We start from the raw sequence: 22536 nt of genomic DNA, 5'->3' as shown, positions 1-22536 counted from the left end.
TTATACCTGCTCTCACACTCTCTTGTCCCCCCTCTCTCTTACACTTGCTCTCACACTCTCTCACCCCCTCTCTCTTACACCTGCTCTCACACTCTCTCACCCCCCTCTCTCTCTTATTCCTGCTCCCACACTCTCTCGTCCCCCCTCTCTCTCTCTTACACCTGCTTTCATACCCTCTCATCCCCCCTCTCTCTTATACCTGCTCTCACACTCTCTTGTCCCCCCTCTCTCTTATACCTACTCTTACACTCTCTCACACCCCTTTTGTCTCTTATTCCTGCTCTCACACTCTCTCACCCCTCTCTTTTACACCTGCTCTCACACTCTCTTGTCCCCACTCTCTCTCTTATACCTGCTCTCACACTCTCTCACCCCCCCTCTCTTAACCTGCTCTCACACGCTCTCGTCCTCCCCGCTGTCTTACACCTGCTCTCACACGCTCTCGTCCCCCCTCTCTCTTATACCTGCTCTCACCTCCTCTCTCTTATACCTTCTCTCACACTCTCTCTCCCCCCTTCTTTTTCTTATACCTGCTCTCACACTCTCTCACCCCCTCTCTCTTATACCTGCTCTCACACTCACACCCTCTCTCTTATACCTGCTCTCACTCTCTCTTATGCCCGCCTCTCTCTTACACCTGCTCTCACACTTTCTCGTCCCCCCTCTCTCTCTTATACCTTCCCTCAAACTCTCTCACCCTCCTCTCTTTTACACCTGCTGTCACACTCTCCTGTCCCCGCTCTCTCTCTACCTGCTCTCACACTCTCTCGCCCCCCTCTTTTTCTTATACCTGCTCTCACACTCTCTAACCCCCCCTCTCTCTCTCTTATACCTGCTCTCACACTCTCTCATCCTCCTCTCTTATACCTGCTCTCACCCCCCCCCTCTCTCTTATACCTGCTCTCACACTCTCTCATCCTCCTCTCTTATACCTGCTCTCTCTCTCTCTCTCTCTCTCTCTCTCACACCTGCTCTCACACTCTCTCATCCCCCACTCTCTCTTACACCTGCTCTCACACTCTCTCACACCCTCTCTCTTATACCTGCTCTCACACACTCTCATCCCCCACTCTCTCTTATACCTGCTCTCACACACTCTCATCCCCCACTCTCTCTTATACCTTCCCTCAAACTCTCTCACCCTCCTCTCTTTTACACCTGCTCTCACACTCTCCTGTCACCGCTCTCTCTCTTATACCTGCTCTCACACTCTCTCGCCCCCCTCTTTTTCTTATACCTGCTCTCACACTCTCTCATCCTCCTCTCTTATACCTGCTCTCACACTCTCTCATCCTCTCTCTCTCTCTCTCTCTCTCTCTCTCTCTCTCTCATACCTGCTTTCACTCTATCTTATACCTACTCTCTCACCCTCTAGTCCCCCTCTCTCTTACACCTGCTCTCACACTCTCTCATCCCCCACTCTCTCTTGCACCTGCTCTCACACTCTCACACCCTCTCTCTTATACCTGCTCTCACACACTCTCATCCCCCACTCTCTCTTATACCTGTTCTCACACTCTCTCGTCCTCCCTCTCTCTTACACCTGCTCTCACACTTTCTCATCCCCCCCTCTCTCTTATACCTGCTCTCACACTCTCTCGTCCTCCTCTCTTTTACACCTGCTCTCACACTCTCCTGTCACCGCTCTCCCTCTTATACCTGCTCTCACACTCTCTCGCCCCCCCTCTTTTTCTTATACCTGCTCTCACACTCTCTCACCCCCCCCTCTCTCTCTCTCTCTTATACCTGCTCTCACACTCTCTCACCCCCCCTCTCTCTCTTATACCTGCTCTCACACTCTCTCATCCTCCTCTCTTATACCTGCTCTCACACTCTCTCATCCCCCCTCCCTCTCTCTCTCTCTCTCTCTCTCTCTCTCTCTCTCTCTCATACCTGCTTTCACTCTCTCTTATACCTACTCTTACACCCTCTAGTCCCCCTCTTACACCTGCTGTCACACTCTTACCCCCCTCTCTCTTATACCTGTTCTCATACTCTCTCATCCCCTCTCTCTTATACTTGCTCTCACACACTCTCATCCCCCACTCTCTTATACTTGCTCTCACACACACTCATCCCCCACTCTCTTATACCTGCTCTCACACACTCTCATCCCCCACTCTCTCTTATACCTGCTCTCACACTCTCTCATCCCCCACTCTCTCTTATACCTGCTCTCACACTCTCTCATCCTCCCTCTCTCTTATACCTGCACTCACACTCTCTCACCCCCTCCCTCTCTCTCTCACTCAATTTTTTTGTGGAACAATATAAACACATAAGAAATGAGCCATTTGGCTTTATGATTTATTAGAAAAATACATAAAAATTTTAGAAGAGAAGCTGAAGATTTTTAAACAATTCTTCTTTTACCACACACAGGAAATTTCGGTTGCTCGGCAGAGATTTTAAGCATTGCAGCAATGATGCAGATTCAGAATGTTTTTGTTGTTCCCCCCAACCAGAAAGCTCAAGCGGTGAGTTTGAATTTGCAAACGTACTGAAGCAAGATTAAGGACAAGTGAGCAAGAAATGTCCCTATACTTTGTTTGTCTGGATGTTTTAATAAAATCTAAGAGTTTTTGAGTAAGAAGTGGTACTGCGGATATACATTTGCTTCAATGTGTAGGGTATAACAGCTGCCCCGTTTTCCATGTGCACATGATCTGTAATTTTACTGATAGCAGTGGCGCTTTTTTCACACTGAGACTGTTGAAATGTAATAAAGAATGATTGTTCATAAATTCTGAATATACAGTTTAGTAATGGATAGAAGACACATATAAGAAAAATGTTATAAACCGACTGTATGTGCGGAAATAATGGTATTAAAATGTCACGGGTTAAAAAAAATGACTGTTGGACACACACATGCAGTCACTAAAGATATTGCAAACATGATCAAGCAGTGATGTGAACCAAAAATGACACAGTATCAAAAAACGTGTCCCTGCTAGTTTACCATCAGTGCTTGTCACCGCCAGCCCTGACAGCGCATGACTGCTACTAGCATTTATCTGTAATGTGCCACCAAATTCCATACCTGATTCATAAATAGGATCATCAGAATGTTTATTAATAATTGCAACTGCATTTTTGGACATTTTAAAAATGTTAATTGCAAACATATACAAAATGATGGGAACCTGTTAATTGCTTTGATATTGTTAGTAAAAAACACTACATTCAGACACATTAGATGATTGTTGTCATGAGTGTTGAATTCATTCTCCCCCATGCTTTACTTTTTTGCTTTGACTGTGTATATTTTGCATCCGTTAAGGTCAGTGAATATCATGCAAAATCCCCTCATTAAAGTGAAGTTCAATTTTGATTAATTAGTGCCCGGTTTTTAATAATCCTATTCAAAACAAGGGCACTTTAATTCATCGACATTTCACTCTTTTTTCTTCAAAAACTTTTTCATTCTGGCAGCCGCTCCAGCGATTCCCACGGCCGTCGGAAGCCTCTGCAGACGTCAGAAATGATGAATCCGGCTTCCTCCAATCACGGCTTCCCCCCCGGGGGAATCTTGGCCTGATGCAACGCTGTGATTGGAGGAAACCGGATTCGTCATTTTGGACCCGCGAAGACGGCTTAAGACGGGTGGAGGAAGTGCTGGAGCAGCTGAAAGGATTAAAAGGTACGTTTTTTTTTAGAAAACGAATAAAATGTCAATTTTTATGAATAAAAGTGCCCTTGTTTTTAATAGGATTATTAAAAACCGGGCACTAATTGATCAAAATTGACCTTTACTTTAAGCCTGCAAAAAAAACAACTTTTTGTTATATATTTTTCCATCCATGTTTACTGAACTCTGTATTTCATTTATAAACCTTGACACAGCATTACATTAATTAAAGGGACATACATTTGCAAGTGTTAGGGTATCTTAATATTGCACTGTTACATATAACTATTTCATACAATACAGAATGTACTACAAACTATACAATGAGTACTAGAAGCGCAACCTAATTACAGCACTATTAATTATGATCCATTTGTATATGAACCACAGATATAATCTTCTATACAATGCTTACTGAAAACAAACAGTTTTGTTAGTATGCTATAATAATGGTCTTTCAAAATAAGATATATATATATATCTGTGTATGTGTGTGTGTAAGTATATCTTGTACATAGTAAGTACATTCTAGTGTGATTTTATTCTTTGTATATTAAAATGTCTGAGTCGTGGATGTGCTGTTTTTTGTTGTATTTTAGTACATATAACTGTGTATAACCTCTGCAAAGGTGTTAAACACATAGTTAAAGTCAACTCCAGAGCAGCAATGCACTATGGGACCTACCAGAACACCTCTAGTGAGCCAATGATAAGAGGGATATCTATATGGCCACCATTCACCAGCTAACTCCCAGTAATGCATTGCTGCAGCTGAGCCTATCTAGTTAGGGTTTTCAACAAAGGATACCAAGAGAACAAAGCACATTTCAAAATAGACGTAAACTGAAAACTGCATGCTCTACTTAATCATGAAAGTTTAATTTTGACGTTCATGTCCCTTTAAAGGGACATTAAATAAATAGAAACTCTGCAATATACTTTCATTATTTATTTTTTCCCCTTTTCCTGTAATTCCCTACTAAAATTGTGAGCTTTTCAACTCCTGTTAGAAATGAAACTGCAGAACACTGTTATATTCCACACAGCCATTGGCTGCACACTCTAGTGACCTAATTGGCCACAGCAGAGAAGGTAACCTAAGTTACAACATAGCAGCTCCAATTGTTTAATAGACACTAAAATGTTACTTATTTTGTCAATATTTAAACAAAACTTTAAAAAGTACATCTACATGTTATTCTTAGGCTAATTGTATCTTTGAATGCATCATTCCTTCTAGCATTTATTTAGTGTTTACAGGTGAAACGCGAAAAAATAGAATATCGTGCAAAAGTTCATTTATTTCACTAATGCAACTTAAAAGGTGAAACTAATATATGAGACTCATTACATGCAAAGCAAGATAGTTCAAGCCGTGATTTGTCATAATTGTGATGATTATGGCTTACAGCTCATGAAAACCCCAAATCCACAATTTCAGAAAATTAGAATATTGTGAAAAGGGTGCAATATTCTAGGCTCAAAGTGTCCCACTCTAATCAGCTAATTAAGCCATAACACCTGCAAAGGGTTCCTGAGCCTTTAAATGGTCTCTCAGTCTGGTTCAGTAGGAATCATAATCATGGGAAAGACTGCTGACCTGAAAGTTGTGCAGAAAACCATCATTGACACCCTCCATAAGGAGGGAAAGCCTTAAAATGTTGTTGCAAAAGAAGTTGGATGTTCCCAAAGTGCTGTATCAAAGCACATTAATAGAAAGTTATGTGGAAGGGAAAAGTATGGAAGAAAAAGGTTCACAAGCAGCAGGGATGACCGCAGCCTGGAGAGGATTGTCAGGAAAAGGCCATTCAAAAGTGTTGGGGACTTTCACAAGAAGTGGACTCTGGCTGGAGTCAGTGCATCAAGAGCCACCACACACAGACGAATCCTGGACATGGTCTTCAAATGTTGTATTCCTCTTGTCAAGCCACTTCTGAACAACAAACAACGTCAGAAGCTTCTTACCTGCGCTAAACAAAAACAGACCTGGTCTGTTGCTCAGTGGTCCAAAGTCCTCTTTTCTGATGAGAGCAAATTTTGCATCTCATTTGGAAACTAAGGACCCAGAGTATGGAGGGAGAATGGAGAGGCACACACTGCAAGATGTTTGAAGTCCAGTGTGAAGTTACAACAGTCTGTGTTGATTTGGGGAGCCATGTCATCTGCTGGTGTTGGTCCACTGTGCTTCATTAAGTCCAAGGTCAACGCAGCCGTCTACCAGGAGATTTTGGAGCACTTCATGCTTCCTTCCGCAGACAAGCTCTATGGGGATGCTGACTTCATTTTCCAGCAGGACTTGGTACCTGCCCACACTGCCAAAGGCACCAAAACCTGGTTCAATGACTGTGGGATTACTGTGCTTGATTGGCCAGCAAACTCACCTGACCTGAACCCCATAGAGAATATATGGGGCATTGCCAAGAGAAAGATGAGAGACATGAGACAGAACAATGCAGAAGAGCTGAAGGCCGCTATTGAAGCATCCTGGTCTTCCATAACACCTCAGCAGTGCCACAGGCTGATAGCTTCCATGCCACGCCGCATTGAGGCAGTAATTGCTGCAAAAGGGGCCCAAACCAAGTACTGAGTACATACAGTATGCATGCTTATACTTTTCAGAGGTCCGATATTGTTCTATGTACAATCCTTATTTTATTGATTGCATGTAATATTCTAATTTTCTGAGATTGTGGATTTGGGGTTTTCATGAGCTGTAAGCCATAATCATCACAATTATGACAAATCACGGCTTGAACTATCTTGCTTTGCATGTAATGAGTCTATCTCATATATTTGTTTCACCTTTTAAGTTGCATTAGTGAAATAAATGAACTTTTGCACAATATTCTAATTTTTTGAGTTTCACCTGTAGTTTACCTTTAATGTGTTCCTGTAAGACTTTAAATATATCTGATCATGCTGCTTTACTGTTCTCCTCTATTAACTAAATCTATTTGCTATTTTCTCTTGTAAGGTGTATCTAGTCCACGGGTTCATCCTTTACTTGTGGGATATTCTCCTTCCTAACAGGAAGTGGCAAAGAGAGCACACAGCAGAGCTGTCCATATAGCTTCCCTCTAGCTCCACCCCCCAGTCATTCTCTTTGCCGGCTCTAAGCAATAGGGTCCCTCTCGGAAGGGTAAAGTGAATGTGGTGTTAGATTTGTAGTTTTTGTTCTACAAGCAAAAGTTTGTTATTTTAAATGGTACCAGTTTGTACTATTTACTCTCCTGCAGAAAAGAGATGAAGATTTCTGCAGGGAGGAAAATGGTTTTAGCATGTTGTAACTAAAATCCACTGCTGTTCCCACAAAGGACTGAGGAGTACCAGAAAACTTCAGTTGGGGGGAACGGTTTGCAGGTTAGGCTGCAATAAGGTATGTTCAGTCATTTATTTCTAGACAAGACTGTGATAATGCTAGAAAAGGACTGATGAGATTCCCATGAGGGGAGGGTAAGCTTTATTCAGAGACTAAGTATGGAATTACAAGCTTACAGAACAGGGCTAATTTAGGCTGGTTGACACTATTTTATGGCAAACGGTTTTTACTAGTAAATATCATTTTTTGAGACACTTTGAGGTTCCTTTGGGTTTCTTTCAGGGGCTGCTACCCACATGGCTATTATTATAACACTTAGGAGTGTTTCTTTAGGCCTCACAACACCGGAGTAAGGTGGGAGGGGCCTAATTTCACGCCTCAGATGCGCAGTTAGACTGACTAGATCTTCAGGCTGTTTCACATGGAGGGTCCTGCTGCAGTTTGAGGGCCTATAAGAAGCTTTTTCCCAACAAATATGGTTCCTAAGGGCAGGTAGGGCCACAGCAGAGCTGTGGCAAGGTGCTGAAGTCGTTTTAACCGGTTGTTAGCTTGCTATTGATCCGGTTTGGGCATTAAGGGGTTAATCATTTTTCTTGCTAGTTGTGCAATCTTATCAATGCTTTAGGTACATACTGTGAAAATTTCGTAAAGTTTGCTGCATTTTTCACTGTTTTGGAAAATTGTGTGCCTTTTTTATCTCTTAAAGGCACAGTAACGTTTTTTTTGCAAAGTGTGTTTTTACTTGATTAAAGTGTTTTCTAAGCCTGTTTGTCTTACTACTAGTCTGTTAAACATGTCTGACACTAAGGAAAATCCTTGTTCAATGTGTTTAAAAGCCATGGTGGAACCCCCTCTCAGAATGTGTCCCACTTGTACTGATATGTCTATACATTTTAAAGAACAGATTGTTGCACTTAAAAATGTGGCCCAAGATGATTCTCAGACAGAAGTTAATGAGGTTAGCCCATTATCCTCTCCCCAAGTGTCACAACCAGTTGCTCCCTCTCAAGCGACGCCTAGCACCTCTGGTGCGTCTAACTCTTTTACCTTGCAAGACTTGGCGGCAGTTATGGATAATACCCTCTCAGTGTTTTTATCTAAACTGCCTGTGTTACCTGCAAAGCGTGATAGCTCTGTTTTAAGAACAGATTCTGAGCATTCTGATGCTTTAGTAGCCGTATCCGATATACACTCACAACGCTCTGAAATGGGGGCGAGGGATGTGCCGTCTGAGGGAGAAATTTCCGATTCGGGAAAGGTTGCTCCTCAGACAGACTCAGATACGTTGGCATTTAAATTTAAACTAGAACACCTCCGCTTATTGCTCAGGGAGGTACTAGTTACTCTGGATGACTGCGACCCTTTGGTGGTTCCAGAGAAATTGTGTAAAATGGACAAGTACCTAGAAGTGCCTGTTTACACTGATGTGTTCCCGGTCCCTAAGAGGATTGCGGATATAGTAACTAGGGAGTGGGATAGACCAGGGATTCCGTTTGTTCCCCCTCCTGTTTTTAAGAAAATGTTCCCCATATCTGACACCACGCGGGGCTTGTGGCAGATGGCCCCTAAGGTGGAGGGGGCTGTTTCATCACTTGCTAAACGCACAACCATACCAATTTAGGACAGTTGTGCTTTTAAAGACCCAATGGATAAAAAATTAAAGGGTTTACTTAAGAAAATTTTTGTTCAACAAGGTTTTCTTCTCCAACCTATAGCGTGCATTGTTCCTGTAACTACTGCAGCTGCTTTCTGGTTCGAGGCGCTGGAAGATGCGCTCCAGACGGAGACCTCATATGAGGACATTATGGACAGAATTAAGGCTCTTAAGCTGGCTAATTCTTTTATCACAGATGCAGCTTTCCAACTAGCTAAGTTAGCGGCAAAGAATTCAGGTTTCGCCATTGTGGCGCGCAGGGCGCTATGGCTGAAGTCCTGGTCGGCCGATGTGTCGTCAAAATCCAAACTACTGAACATCCCTTTCAAAGGAAAGACCCTCTTCGGGCCTGAATTCAAAGAGATTATCTCAGAAATCACTGGGGGAAAAGGCCATGCTCTCCCTCAGGATAAGTCCTTTAAGACAAAGAACAAACAAAATTATTTTCGTTCCTTTCGAAATTTCAGGAGCGGTCTCGCTTCATCCTCCCCTGCTGCAAAGTAAGAGGGTAACACTTCACAACCCAGGGCAGCCTGGAAACCTTACCAGGGCTGGAACAAGGGTAAACAGGTCAAGAAGCCTGCAGCTGCCTCCAAGACAGCATGAAGGGGTAGCCCCCGATCCGGGACCGGATCTAGTGGGGGGCAGACTCTCTCTCTTCGCTCAGGCCTGGGCAAGAGACGTATATGATCCCTGGGCCTTAGAGATTGTATCCCAGGGATATCTTCTAGAATTCAAGGACTCTCCTCCAAGGGGAAGGTTCCACATTTCTCGTTTGTCTACAGACCAGACAAAGAAAGAGGCATTCTTACGCTGTGTAGAAGACCTACATACAATGGGAGTGATCCACTCAGTTCCAATTGTGGAACAAGGGCTGGGTTTTTACTCAAACCTGTTTGTGGTTCCCAAAAAAGAAGGAACTTTCAGACCAATCCTGGATCTCAAAATTCTAAACAAATTCCTCAGAGTCCCGTCATTCAAGATGGAGACCATTCGGACAATCTTACCAATGATCCAGGAGGGTCAATATATGACTACCGTGGATCTACAGGATGCGTATCTGCACATTCCTATCCACAAAGATCATCACCAGTTTCTCAGGTTCGCCTTTCTGGAGAAGCATTATCAGTTTGTGGCTTTTCCTTTCGGGTTGGTCACTGCTCCCAGAATTTTCACAAAGGTGCTAGGGTCCCTCCTGGCGGTTCTAAGACCGCGGGGCATAGCAGTGGCGCCTTACCTAGACGACATCTTAATTCAGGCGTCGACTTTCCAAAGAGCCAAGTATCACACGGAAATTGTATTGGCCTTTCTGAGGTCTCACGGGTGGAAGGTGAACATCAAAAAGAGTTCTCTCTCCCCCCTCACAAGAGTTCCATTCCTTGGAACCCTAATAGACTCGGTAGAAATGAAGATATTTCTGACGGAGGTCAGAAAGTTAAAACTCTTAACCACTTGCCGAGCTCTTCATTCCATTCCTCGGCCGTCTGTAGCTCAGTGCATGGAGACAATCGGACTAATGGTAGCGGCAATGGACATAGTCCCTTTTGCACGGATACACCTCAGACCACTGCAACTATGCATGCTCTAACAGTGGAATGGGGATTATGCAGATTTGTCTCCTCAAATACAGTTGGACCAGGAGACCAGAGATTCTCTTCTCTGGTGGTTGTCTCAGGATCACCTGTCTCAGGGAATGTGTTTCTGCAAACCAGAGTGGATCATCGTAACGACAGACGCCAGTCTGTTGGGCTGGGGTGCAGTCTGGGACTCCCTGAAAGCTCAGGGCTTATGGTCTCGGGAAGAAGCTCTTCTCCCGATAAACATTCTGGAACTGAGGGTGATATTCAACGCTCTTCAGGCATGGCCTCAGCTAGCTGCGGCCAAATTCATCAGATTTCAGTCGGACAACATCACGACTGTAGCTTACATCAACCATCAAGGGGGAACAAGGAGTCCCCTAGCAATGATGGAAGTAACCAAAATAATCAGGTGGGCGGAGGATCACTCTTGCCACCTCTCAGCAATTCACATCCCAGGAGTAGACAACTGGGAGGCGGATTTTCTAAGTCGTCAGACTTTTCATCCGGGGGAGTGGGAACTCCACCCGGAGGTATTTGCCCAGCTGACTCCGCTATGGGACACTTTGGAATTGGATCTGATGGCGTCCCGTCAGAATGCCAAACTTCCTCTTAATGGGTCCAGGTCCCGGGATCCCCAGGCGGTGTTGATAGATGCTCTAGCAGCGCCTTGGTCCTTCAATCTGGCCTATGTGTTTCCACCGTTTCCTCTCCTCCCTCGTCTGGTTGCCAGAATCAAGCAGGAGAGGGCGTCGGTGATTCTAATAGCGCCTGCGTGGCCACGCAGGACCTGGTATGCAGACCTAGTGGACATGTCATCTGTTCCACCATGGACTCTGCCAATGAGGCAGGACCTTCTACTTCAAGGTCCTTTCAAACATCCAAATCAAATTTCTCTGCGTCTGACTGCTTGGAGATTGAACGCCTAATTCTATCTAAGCGTGGTTTCTCTGAGTCGGTTATCGATACCCTGATTCAGGCTAGAAAGCCTGTCACCAGGAAAATCTACCATAAGATTTGGCGAAAATATCTTTGTTGGTGCGAATCCAAGGGTTACTCATGAAGTAAGATTAGGATTCCCAGGATATTGTCTTTTCTCCAAGATGGATTGGAGAAAGGATTGTCAGCTAGTTCCTTAAAGGGACAGATATCTGCTTTGTCTATTCTTTTACACAAACGTCTGGCGGAGGTACCAGACGTTCAAGCGTTTACTCAGGCTTTAGTCAGAATCAAGCCTGTTTATAGACCTGTGGCTCCGCCATGGAATCTGAATTTAGTCCTTTCAGTTCTGCAAGGGGTTCCGTTTGAACCTTTACATTCCATAGATATTAAGCTTTTATCTTGGAAAGTTTTGTTTTTGGTAGCTATTTCTTCTGCTCGAAGAGTTTCAGAGTTATCTGCTTTACAGTGTGACTCACCTTACTTGGGCCTAGATTTAGAGTTGGGCGGTAGCCGTGAAAACCAGCGTTAGAGGCTCCTAACGCTGGTTTTAGGCTACCGCCGGTATTTGGAGTCAGTCAGGAAAGGGTCTAACGCTCACTTTCCAGCCGCGACTTTTCCATACCGCAGATCCCCTTACGTCAATTGCGTATCCTATCTTTTCAATGGGATCTTTCCAACTCCGGTATTTAGAGTCGTGTCTGGAGTGAGCGTTAGAAATCTAACTACAAAACTCTAGCCGCAGAAAAAAGTCAGTAGTTAAGAGCTTTCTGGGCTAACGCCGGTTTATAAAGCTCTTAACTACTGTGCTCTAAAGTACACTAACACCCATAAACTACCTATGTACCCCTAAACCGAGGTCCCCCCACATCGCTGCCACTCTATTACATTTTTTTTTAACCCCTAATCTGCCGTCCGCCACCTACGTTATACTTATGTACCCCTATTCTGCTGCCCCTAACACCGCCGACCCCTATATTATATTTATTAACCCCTAACCTGACCCCCACAACGTCGCCGCCAGCTACCTACAATAATTAACCCCTAATCTGCCGACCGCAAAGCGCCGCTACCTACGTTATCCTTATGTACCCCTAATCTGCTGCCCCTAACACCGTGTAGTGTTAGGTTTAATTGTAACTTAGGTTAGGATTTATTTTACAGGTGATTTTGTAATTATTTTAACTATTTTAGCTATTAAATAGTTCTTAACTATTTAATAGCTATTGTTCCTGGTTAAAATAAATACAAAGTTACCTGTAAAATAAATATTAATCCTAAAATAGCTACAATATAATTATAATTTATATTGTAGCTATATTAGGGTTTATTTTACAGGTAAGTATTTAGCTTTAAATAGGAATAATTTATTTAATAAGATTTAATTTATTTCGTTAGAATAAAATTATATTTAACTTAGGGGGGTGTTAGTGTTAGGGTTAGACTTGGCTTTAGGGGTTAAAAAATTTATTAGAATAGCGGTGCGCTCCGGTCGGCAGATTAGGGGTTAATACTTGAAATTAGGTGTCGGCAATGTTAGGGAGGGCAGATTAGGGGTTAATACTATTTCTTATAGGGTTATTGAGGCGGGAGTGAGGCGGATTAGGGGTTAATAAGTGGTGTTAGGTGGAGGCGACGGGGGCGGCAGATTAGAGGTTAATAAATATAATATAGGGGTCGGCGGTGTTAGGGGCAGCAGATTAGGGGTACATAGGGATAATGTAAGTAGCGGCGGTTTACGGAGCGGCAGATTAGGGGTTAATAATAAAATGCAGGTGTCAGCGATAGCGGGGGCGGCAGAATTTTTTGGGCCTAACGCACTGAAAACCCTGCCATTCTGCTACGCGGGTCCTTACTGACAAAACTCTAAATCTAGGAGTTGGTGTTCCATGCAGACAAGGTAGTTTTGCGTACCAAACCCGGTTTTCTTCCTAAGGTTGTGTATAATAAGAATATTAACCAGGAAATTGTTGTTCCTTCTCTGTGTCCTAATCCTTCTTCGAAGAAGGAACGTTTGTTACACAATCTTGATGTGGTTCGTGCTTTAAAGTTCTATTTACAAGCAACTAAGGATTTCAGACAAACAACTTCATTGTTTATCTATTCTGGTAAGAGGAGAGGTCAGAAGGCGACTGCTACCTCTCTTTCCTTTTGGCTGAAAAGCATCATCCGTCTGGCCTATGAGACTGCTGGCCAGCAGCCTCCTGAAACAATTACTGCTCATTCTACCAGAGCAGTGGCTTCCACATGGGCTTTTAAAAATGAGGCTTCTGTTGAACAGATTTGTAAGGCAGCGACTTGGTCTTCGCTGCATACTTTTTCCAAATTTTACAAATTCGATACTTTTGCTTCTTCGGAGGCTATTTTTGGGAGAAAGGTTTTACAAGCAGTGGTGCCTTCCGTTTAAGGTACCTGTCATGTTCCCTCCCTTCATCTGTGTCCTAAAGCTTTGGTTTTGGTATCCCACAAGTAAAGGATGAACCCGTGGACTGGATACACCTTACAAGAGAAAACAGAATTTATGCTTACCTGATAAATTACTTTCTCTTGTGGTGTATCCAGTCCACGGCCTGCCCTGGCTATTGGTCAGGTAGATTTTTAGTTTAAACTACAGTCACCACTGCACCCTATGGCTTCTCCTTTTTCTTCCTAACCTTCGGTCGAATGACTGGGGGGTGGAGCTAGAGGGGGAGCTATATGGACAGCTCTGCTGTGTGCTCTCTTTGCCACTTCCTGTTAGGAAGGAGAATATCCCACAAGTAAAGGATGAACCCGTGGACTGGGTACACCACAAGAGAAAGTAATTTATCAGGTAAGCATAAATTCTGTTTTTCTTTTTTTTTTTATCAAGACCACTATACTTGTCTTGCAGGCTCTTTTGGTCTTGGCAACTAGTTTGTGCGTTGTGGTCTTGCCTTTTGCATGGAAAATGTAATCCTTGCTTGCATGTTTTGAAGTAAAGAGCTATCCATATTTAAGGGACACTGCACTGTATTTTTCCCTTTTAATGTGTTCCAATGACTTGTTGTGCTAGTTGCATTGTATTAAATATATTGGACATTGCTTCTTTATTTTTTTCTTGCAACTGAAATAGCTGACTTTTGCTCATTGAAACCACCTCCCATAATTTAAAAATTAAGTACTGACCTTTTATGTATAAAAAGAGATACAATAATCAGGTCTGCTCTTCCTGCAGGCTTAGCGCAATGGTCATGTTCTTGAAAACAATAGGTTGTGGTTTCAGTAAGCATAACCACCTATTTTAAAATACAAAAGTAAAGCTATAGGAGCAATTTCATATACATCTAATACTCTGCAGCTGCTATAACAAGTAACTGGAAACAAGAGTCTATTTAATCCTGTCATGTGATATGGCCAGGAAAAGAAAATTGCAGTTATCTACATAAAATATATACCCTATACTGAGATCTCAACTGTATATTTAATAGAAATAATCTTGCTACATTGAATTTACCTGACCTTGTTAATTCCCACTTTTCTGTTTACAGACCAGAGAGCACCGTAAATTTGCTGTGGAAGAAGGAGATCACCTCACCATGCTAAATGTGTTTGAGGCCTTTATCAAGGTGAGAGAACAAGGGTCAGTATATCAAGGAAGAAAGAGTGGCCGGCTAATAAGGAGCTCATTATTCACTTTAATTTGGTTCCAATGATCCATATTAAATTATTTACAAATAGTTCCTAAAGGGACATGAAACCCACATTTTTTTTCTTTCATGATTGAGAGGGCACTTGTAATTTTTAAACAACTATCCAATTTACTTTTAATATCTAATTTGTTTTGTTCACTTTATACTCTGTTGAAAAGCATGCCTAGGTTGGCTCAATAGCTTGTGATTGGTGGCTACTCATGTATGCCTTATGTTATTGGCTTACCCATGTGCGTGCATTGCTGTTTTCTTTCCTACGACATGGAGAGTCCACAACGTCATTCCAATTACTAGTGGGATATTCAACTCTTAGCTTTCAGGAGGAGGCAAAGAGCACCCCAGCAAAGCTGTTAAGTGTAACTGCCTTACCCATAACCCCCAGTCATTCTCTTTGCCTCTGTCAATAAAGGTTGTGCGAAGTTAGTGTCTGCAAAATTTAATCCTTTTATGGGTACTTTTCCCTGCAAGCAAGGATTGGGGTCTATCTGGGTTTACGTCAATCTCTTGAGTAAGAGTAGTGGTGGCTTTTAGCAGTTAAAAGGCGGCAAGGCAGTCCTTTGCTTTACTTTTAACACTTTGCTACCCCTTTGTGGAAAGCCAGAGTTGGTTACTCTGTTCTTTCTTTTCCTACAGGTCCATGACCGGGAGCGTAGTGCCTGCCACACCTTAAATATCAGCATCTTTAATGCAGTAAGATCTAAGGTAAGTGCCTTTGCCTTCTAGGTAATGAAGGACAGTAGCACTGCATGGAGGCGATTGGACTGATGGTGGCATCCATGGACATCATTTCTTTTGCTCTGTTCCATCTACGACCGCTGCAGCTTTGTATGCTCCGTCAGCATACATTTTGTTTTTTTTTTAACAAAGGATACCAAGAGAATGTAGTAAATTTAATAATAGTAAACTGGAAATTAGTTTTAAATTGTATTCTCTATCTAGCTGATTTAGCCTGTCTTATCTCTACCTATACTGAAAGCCAGCAGAAGAAATTACACTGCAAATGTGGGTTAGGAGAGATAAGTAATAAAGGGGTCTGTTGCAATCTATTGGTTATCTACTCCTGAAAACAGGCCGAATTTGGAACTTACGCCTAAATTTAGAGTTTGGCGTTAGCCGTCAAAACCAGCGTTAGAGGCTCCTAACGCTGGTTTTGGGCTACCGCTGGTATTTAGAGTCGTGTAGGTAAGGGTCTAACGCTCACTTTCCAGCCGCGACTTTTCCATACCGCAGATCCCCCTACGCCATTTGCGTAGCCTATCTTTTCAATGGGATCTTTCTAACGCCGGTGTTTAGATTCTTGGCTGAAGTGAGCGTTAGAAATCTAACGACAAGACTCCAGCCGCAGAAAAAAAACAGGAGTTAAGAGCTTTTTGGGCTAACGCCGGTTCATAAAGCTCTTAACTACTGTGCTCTACAGTACACTAACACCCATAAACTACCTATGTACCCCTAAACCGAGGCCCCCCCACATCGCCGCCACTCTATTAATTTTTTTTAACCCCTAATCTGCCGACCGCACGTTATACTTATGTACCCCTAATCTGCTGCCCCTAACACCGCCGACCCCTATATTATATTTATTAACCCCTAATCTGCCCCCCACAACATCGCCGCCAGCTACCTACAATAATTAACCCCTAATCTGCCGACCGCACCTCACCGCTACTCTAATAAATTTATTTACCCCTAAAGCTAAGTCTTACCCTAACACTAACACCCCCCTAAATTAAATATAATTTAAATCTAACAAAATAAATTAACTATTATTAAATTAATTATTCCTATTTTAAACTAAATACTTACCTGTAAAATAAACCCTAATATAGCTACAATAAAACCAATAATTATATTGTAGCTATTTTAGGATTTATATTTATTTTACAGGCAACTTTGTATTTATTTTAACCAGGTACAATAGCTATTAAATAGTTAAGAACTATTTAATAGCTAAAATAGTTACAATAATTACAAAATTACCTGTAAAATAAATCCTAACCTAAGTTACAATTAAACCTAACACTACACTATCAATAAATTAATTAAATACAATACCTACAAATAACTACAATTAAATAAACTAACTAAAGTACAAAAAATAAAAAAGAACTAAGTTACAAAAAATAAAAAAATATTTACAAACATTAGAAAAATATTACAACAATTTTAAACTAATTACACCTACTCTAAGCCCCCTAATAAAATAACAAAGCCCCCCAAAATAAAAAAAATGCCCTACCCTATTCTAAATTAAAAAAGTTCAAAGCTCTTTTACCTTACCAGCCCTGAAAAGGGCCATTTGCGGGGCATGCCCCAAAGAATTCAGCTCTTTTGCCTGTAAAAAAACCCCCCATACAATACCCCCCCCCCAACATTACAACCCACCACCCACATACCCCTAATCTAACCCAAACCCCCCTTAAATAAACCTAACACTAAGCCCCTGAAGATCTTCCTACCTTATCTTCACCATGCCAGGTTCACCGATCCGTCCTCCGAAGTCTTGATCCAAGCCTCCGAAGTCTTCATCCAAGCCCAAGCGGGGGCTGGCGATCCATAATCCGGCTGAAGTCTTCTATCAAGCGGCGGCTGAAGAGGTCCAGAAGAAGCTCCAAAGTCTTCATCCTATCCGGGAAGAAGAGGAGATCCGGACCGGCAACCATCTTGATCCAAGCTGCATCTTCTATCTTCATCCGATGACGAACGGCTCCATCTTGAAGACCTCCGGCATGGATCCATCCTCTTCTTCCGACGTCCAACTGAAGAATGAAGGTTCCTTTAAGGGACGTCATCCGAGATGGCGTCCCTCGAATTCCGATTGGCTGATAGGATTCTATCAGCCAATCGGAATTAAGGTAGGAAAATTCTGATTGGCTGATGGATTCAGCCAATCAGATTCAAGTTCAATCCGATTGGCTGATTGGATCAGCCAATCAGATTGAGCTTGCATGCTATTGGCTGATCGGAACAGCCAATAGAATGCAAGCTCAATCTGATTGGCTGATCCAATCGCCAATCGGATTGAACTTGAATCTGATTGGCTGATTCCATCAGCCAATCAGAATTTTCCTACCTTAATTCTGATTGGCTGATAGAATCCTATCAGCCAATCGGAATTCGAGGGACGCCATCTCGGATGACGTCCCTTAAAGGAACCTTCATTCTTCAGTTGGACGTCGGAAGAAGAGGATGGATCCGCGCCGGAGGTCTTCAAGATGGAGCCGTTCGTCATCGGATGAAGATAGAAGATGCCGCTTGGATCAAGATGGTTGCCGGTCCGGATCTCCTCTTCTTCCCGGATAGGATGAAGACTTTGGAGCCTCTTCTGGACCTCTTCAGCCGCCGCTTGATAGAAGACTTCAGCCGGATTATGGATCGCCAGCCCCCGCTTGGGCTTGGATGAAGACTTCGGAGGCTTGGATCAAGACTTCGGAGGACAGATCGGTGAACCTGGCATGGTGAAGATAAGGTATGAAGATCTTCAGGGGCTTAGTCTTAGGTTTTTTTAAGGGGGGTTTGGGTTAGATTAGGGGTATGTGGGTGGTGGGTTGTAATGTTGGGGGGGGGGTATTGTATGTTTTTTTTTACAGGCAAAAGAGCTGAATTCTTTGGGGCATGCCCCGCAAATGGCCCTTTTCAGGGCTGGTAAGGTAAAAGAGCTTTGAACTTTTTTAATTTAGAATAGGGTAGGGCATTTTTTTATTTTAGGGGTCTTTGTTATTTTATTAGGGGGCTTAGAGTAGGTGTAATTAGTTTAAAATTGTTGTAATATTTTTCTAATGTTTGTAAATATTTTTTTATTTTTTGTAACTTAGTTCTTTTTTATTTTTTGTACTTTAGTTAGTTTATTTAATTGTATTTATTTGTAGGTATTGTATTTAATTAATTTATTGATAGTGTAGTGTTAGGTTTAATTGTAGATAATTGTAGGTATTTTATTTAAGTAATTTATTGATAGTGTAGTGTTGGGTTTAATTGTAACTTAGGTTAGGATTTATTTTACAGGTAATTTTGTAATTATTTTAACTAGGTAGCTATTAAATAGTTCTTAACTATTTAATAGCTATTGTACCTGGTTAAAATAAATACAAAGTTGCCTGTAAAATAAATATAAATCCTAAAATAGCTACAATATAATTATTCGTTATATTGTAGCTATATTAGGGTTTATTTTACAGGTAAGTATTTAGTTTAAAATAGGAATAATTTATTTTATAATAGTTAATTTATTTCGTTAGATTTAAATTATATTTAACTTAGGGGGGTGTTAGTGTTAGGGTTAGACTTAGCTTTAGGGGTTAATACATTTATTAGAGTAGCGGCGAGATCCGGTCGGCAGATTAGGGGTTAATAATTGAAGTTAGGTGTCGGTGATGTTAGGGAGGGCAGGTTAGGGGTTAATACTATTTCTTATAGGGTTATTGAGGCGGGAGTGAGGCGGATTAGGGGTTAATAACTTTATTATAGTAGCGGTGAGGTGCGGTCGGCAGATTAGGGGTTAATAAGTGTAGGTAGGTAGCGGTGACGTTGGGGGCAGCAGATTAGGGGTTAATAAATATAATATAGGGGTCGGCGGTGTTAGGGGCAGCAGATTAGGGGTACATAGGGATAACGTAGGTTGCGGCGGTGTACGGAGCGGCAGATTAGGGGTTAATAATAATATGCAGGTGTCAGCGATAGCGGGGCGGCAGATTAGGGTTTAATAAGTGTAAGGTTAGGGGTGTTTAGACTCGGGGTACATGTTAGGGTGTTAGGTGCAGACTTAGGAAGTGTTTCCCCATAGGAAACAATGGGGCCGCTTTAGGAGCTGAACGCTGCTTTTTTGCAGGTGTTAGGTTTTTTTTCAGCTCAAACTGTCCCATTGTTTCCTATGGGGGAATCGTGCACGAGCACGTTTTTGAAGCTGGCCACGTCCGTAAGCACCGCTGGTATTGAAAGTTGCGGTAAATATGCTATACGCTCCTTTTTTGGAGCCTAACGCAGCCCTTCTGTGAACTCTAAATACCAGCGGTATTTAAAAGGTGCGGGGGAAAAAAAGCATGCGGAGCTAACGCACCCCTTTGGCCGCAGAACTCTAAATCTAGCCGTTAGTTTCTTGAGTGATCACATTAGTATTTCGTATTGTTTGTTAAAAACCCGCTATTGCAAACATGTTTTCAACTGAAAAGCTTCCGAAAAGGAATTTTCGAGTGTTAACTGCTTGTTTTCTAAATAGAAACTGGCAGATCTATTCACACCTCTTAAAGGGACATTAAATACTAAATAAATCATTGTTTGAATGATGTATTCAGAGCAAGGATTATTCTGGAAATAATTTGTACATGTATTTTTAAAAATATTACTTGTTTAAATATTAAAAAAAAAAAGGGTAAAGTTAATGTCCATAAAGCAATAGGCTACAATATTATATGGACTGTCGTAAACACGTTTGGACTTAGTGTGCATTGAGGCTTGTCCCCTATAAAAACCCTTTCACAAATGAACAATTTTGCTCAAGGGTCTCTTAGACAGATAGTAAGCAGCAAGAAAGCAGGGTTGATATTTACAGTTTAGATGAAGTGAAAATCTTGTATAAAAAAAAAAAAAGGTATTCGATTTGTTTTTGCATAGAGACTCGCAGACTCCATTTTGTGTACAGTTCATACAGAAATAGAACCCGGCTTTTAAAGGATTACTTTCTGTTATAATTTTTAAGTTAAACAACTAACATATTAAAGTTATGAAACATTAATTAAAACCTACTGACCTATATTTTCTCCAAAACGAAGTTTCATAACGTTCTAAAAGTTATATCTTTTATTCGCCGATGATGTCACGTTATCCTGCCCACTATTTTCAGCACTGCATGTTCAAAATACTTAAACCAATAACTTTGTGTTTAAAGCGCCATTTTGAAACCTAGGTATTGTAAACGGATTGGTACAGAGCAAAGGATACCCACGGAGTGGGTTTGGAAAACAATTAAATTTGCAGACAAGATTTCTGATATACGGTAGAGATATGTTAATGAAATGCTATTGATAAAAAGCGTATTTGGGGTAGTTAGTTAGTAACAGGCATAGGAAATATTTACTTACAGTGGCCCTTTAACCAGCAAGAGAGATAAATATAGTTTAAAAGAATCCTTGTGAAAGATGTCAAACGCCCATATAGCAATAGAAAAACAGTGCACAATCTGGCCACACAGATAACCTGATAGATGCATTTAGATGCGTCAGCAGTGGTGCAGATGGAAACGTATTGCAATAGTTAACACTGAAAGCCATTTTTATTTTAATAATGCCAGTACTGTTAGTGACAATTACGCCAGTACGAGTAAGAAATACAATCAAATATAAAATGATGCCATTTGTAGATGTAGGTGTCCTAAAGTGAGTTTTCCTGTATAGCTGTACATGATATCACTTAGGGCTTTATGATCTAAAGCTCTCCGCTCAGCCGGGATGAACTAAAAAGTCTTGTCAATATGGCGAAGCCCCTTAAAGTAACACAAATTTTATCTTGAGATATTTGTCACATGGGGGGCGATCTATCAAGCTGAGGCGGACGAGGCGCATATCTGCACCCCTGTCCGCTGCAGCTCGCCTATGGCGGTCTGAATTCTCCTGGAGGAATTCAGTATTGCACACGAGCGCTGTTTTGTGCTTTTGTGCAATCCCGCCCTCTTCCCGCGCTCAGCTAATCGCGCGTGCAGGAGCTGTCAATCTCCCCGGTCGGAAAAGACTGAGGAGACTGAATTTTGCCAAATAAGAGGTGGCGAAGAGGTTAGCAAAGCAGCGGTCTTATGACTGCTGCTTATTAAATATGGCGTGCAGGTTCTCGTGTGAGAACTTGCAGCCGTAGGGGCTCAAAGGCTGGCGAAAGCCTTTGATAAATCTACCCCTAAGTAGTGTTCTTTATGTGGAGAGTCTGTTATATTACAGTTAAAGGCCTGAAAAAAAATCCCAAAGATTTTGAATGACTTCTCTCCAGGCCCTTGGTCTTCACATTTACATATGTATATGTCCTTTTACACATGTAAATGTGTACCCAGCCTCTCCAGTAGGGCCGAATCAATATTGCGTATGTTGGCCACTGGAGACATTCTAGAAGTTTGTTATTTCAGAGTGTTGAACATAGGTGCAATGTAAAGGACTGTTTGGAAATAGTTGTGAAAAAGCTTAACATGGCTGTAAATTCTATCCAAGGATTTATCAAGTTCCCTTATGGGTGGCAAATTTGATAAGCTAAAAAGTTGTTGAAAAGTGAGCCAAAACCATATTGTGTTCTAGCTTCATAGAGTTTATAGGCCTAAAACCCATTTGCAAGTGTGCGAATCATCCGACATCACGCTACTGTGATCACGCTTAATTGAAAGGTAGCCTTTTTAGGGTTGAAAATGGGGTTCCTGATAGATTGTGATTGAGGCCAAAATGTTAATCTCTAAGGACCTATGATCGAAAGTGCTACAAGGTGGCGAGATATTCCAAGGGTTCCACTACTATGTCGAGTGAGCCTGACAAAATATTACAAGCTCCCGACATAGCCAATATCACCAATGTCGCCTGTTAATATCTATGTATAGTAAACGATCCCTTGGAATATAACAACCTCTCAATACCTTCCCTATATGAGACGAGGGAAATTCATAGCCAGCTGTTATTTATGAATGTCATTTGTCAAACCTCCACATATATTGCAACCAGGAAGGTTAAACCAAGTAGGTTTAAACAAACTCTGTGGCCCTCTCTGCATCGGACCGCAGTGGT

General features: G+C 42.0%; 1 protein-coding gene across 1 annotated transcript in view; it reads left to right on the top strand.

The window, feature by feature from the left end:
- DHX35 (DEAH-box helicase 35) overlaps positions 1 to 22536 on the top strand; it is a 254621-nt gene that overhangs the window by 60258 nt on the left and 171827 nt on the right. Inside the window, exons 16-17 of the mRNA XM_053714905.1 lie at positions 2383 to 2477; positions 14630 to 14707. Coding sequence (XP_053570880.1) covers positions 2383 to 2477; positions 14630 to 14707 — 173 coding nt within the window. The remainder of the gene's footprint in view (positions 1 to 2382; positions 2478 to 14629; positions 14708 to 22536) is intronic.

Source organism: Bombina bombina, chromosome 1 (assembly GCF_027579735.1).
Source record: "Bombina bombina isolate aBomBom1 chromosome 1, aBomBom1.pri, whole genome shotgun sequence".
Taxonomy (NCBI): Eukaryota; Metazoa; Chordata; class Amphibia; order Anura; family Bombinatoridae; genus Bombina; species Bombina bombina.
Note: the sequence above shows the minus strand (reverse complement) of the source record. Positions and strands in the feature narration are given on the sequence as shown.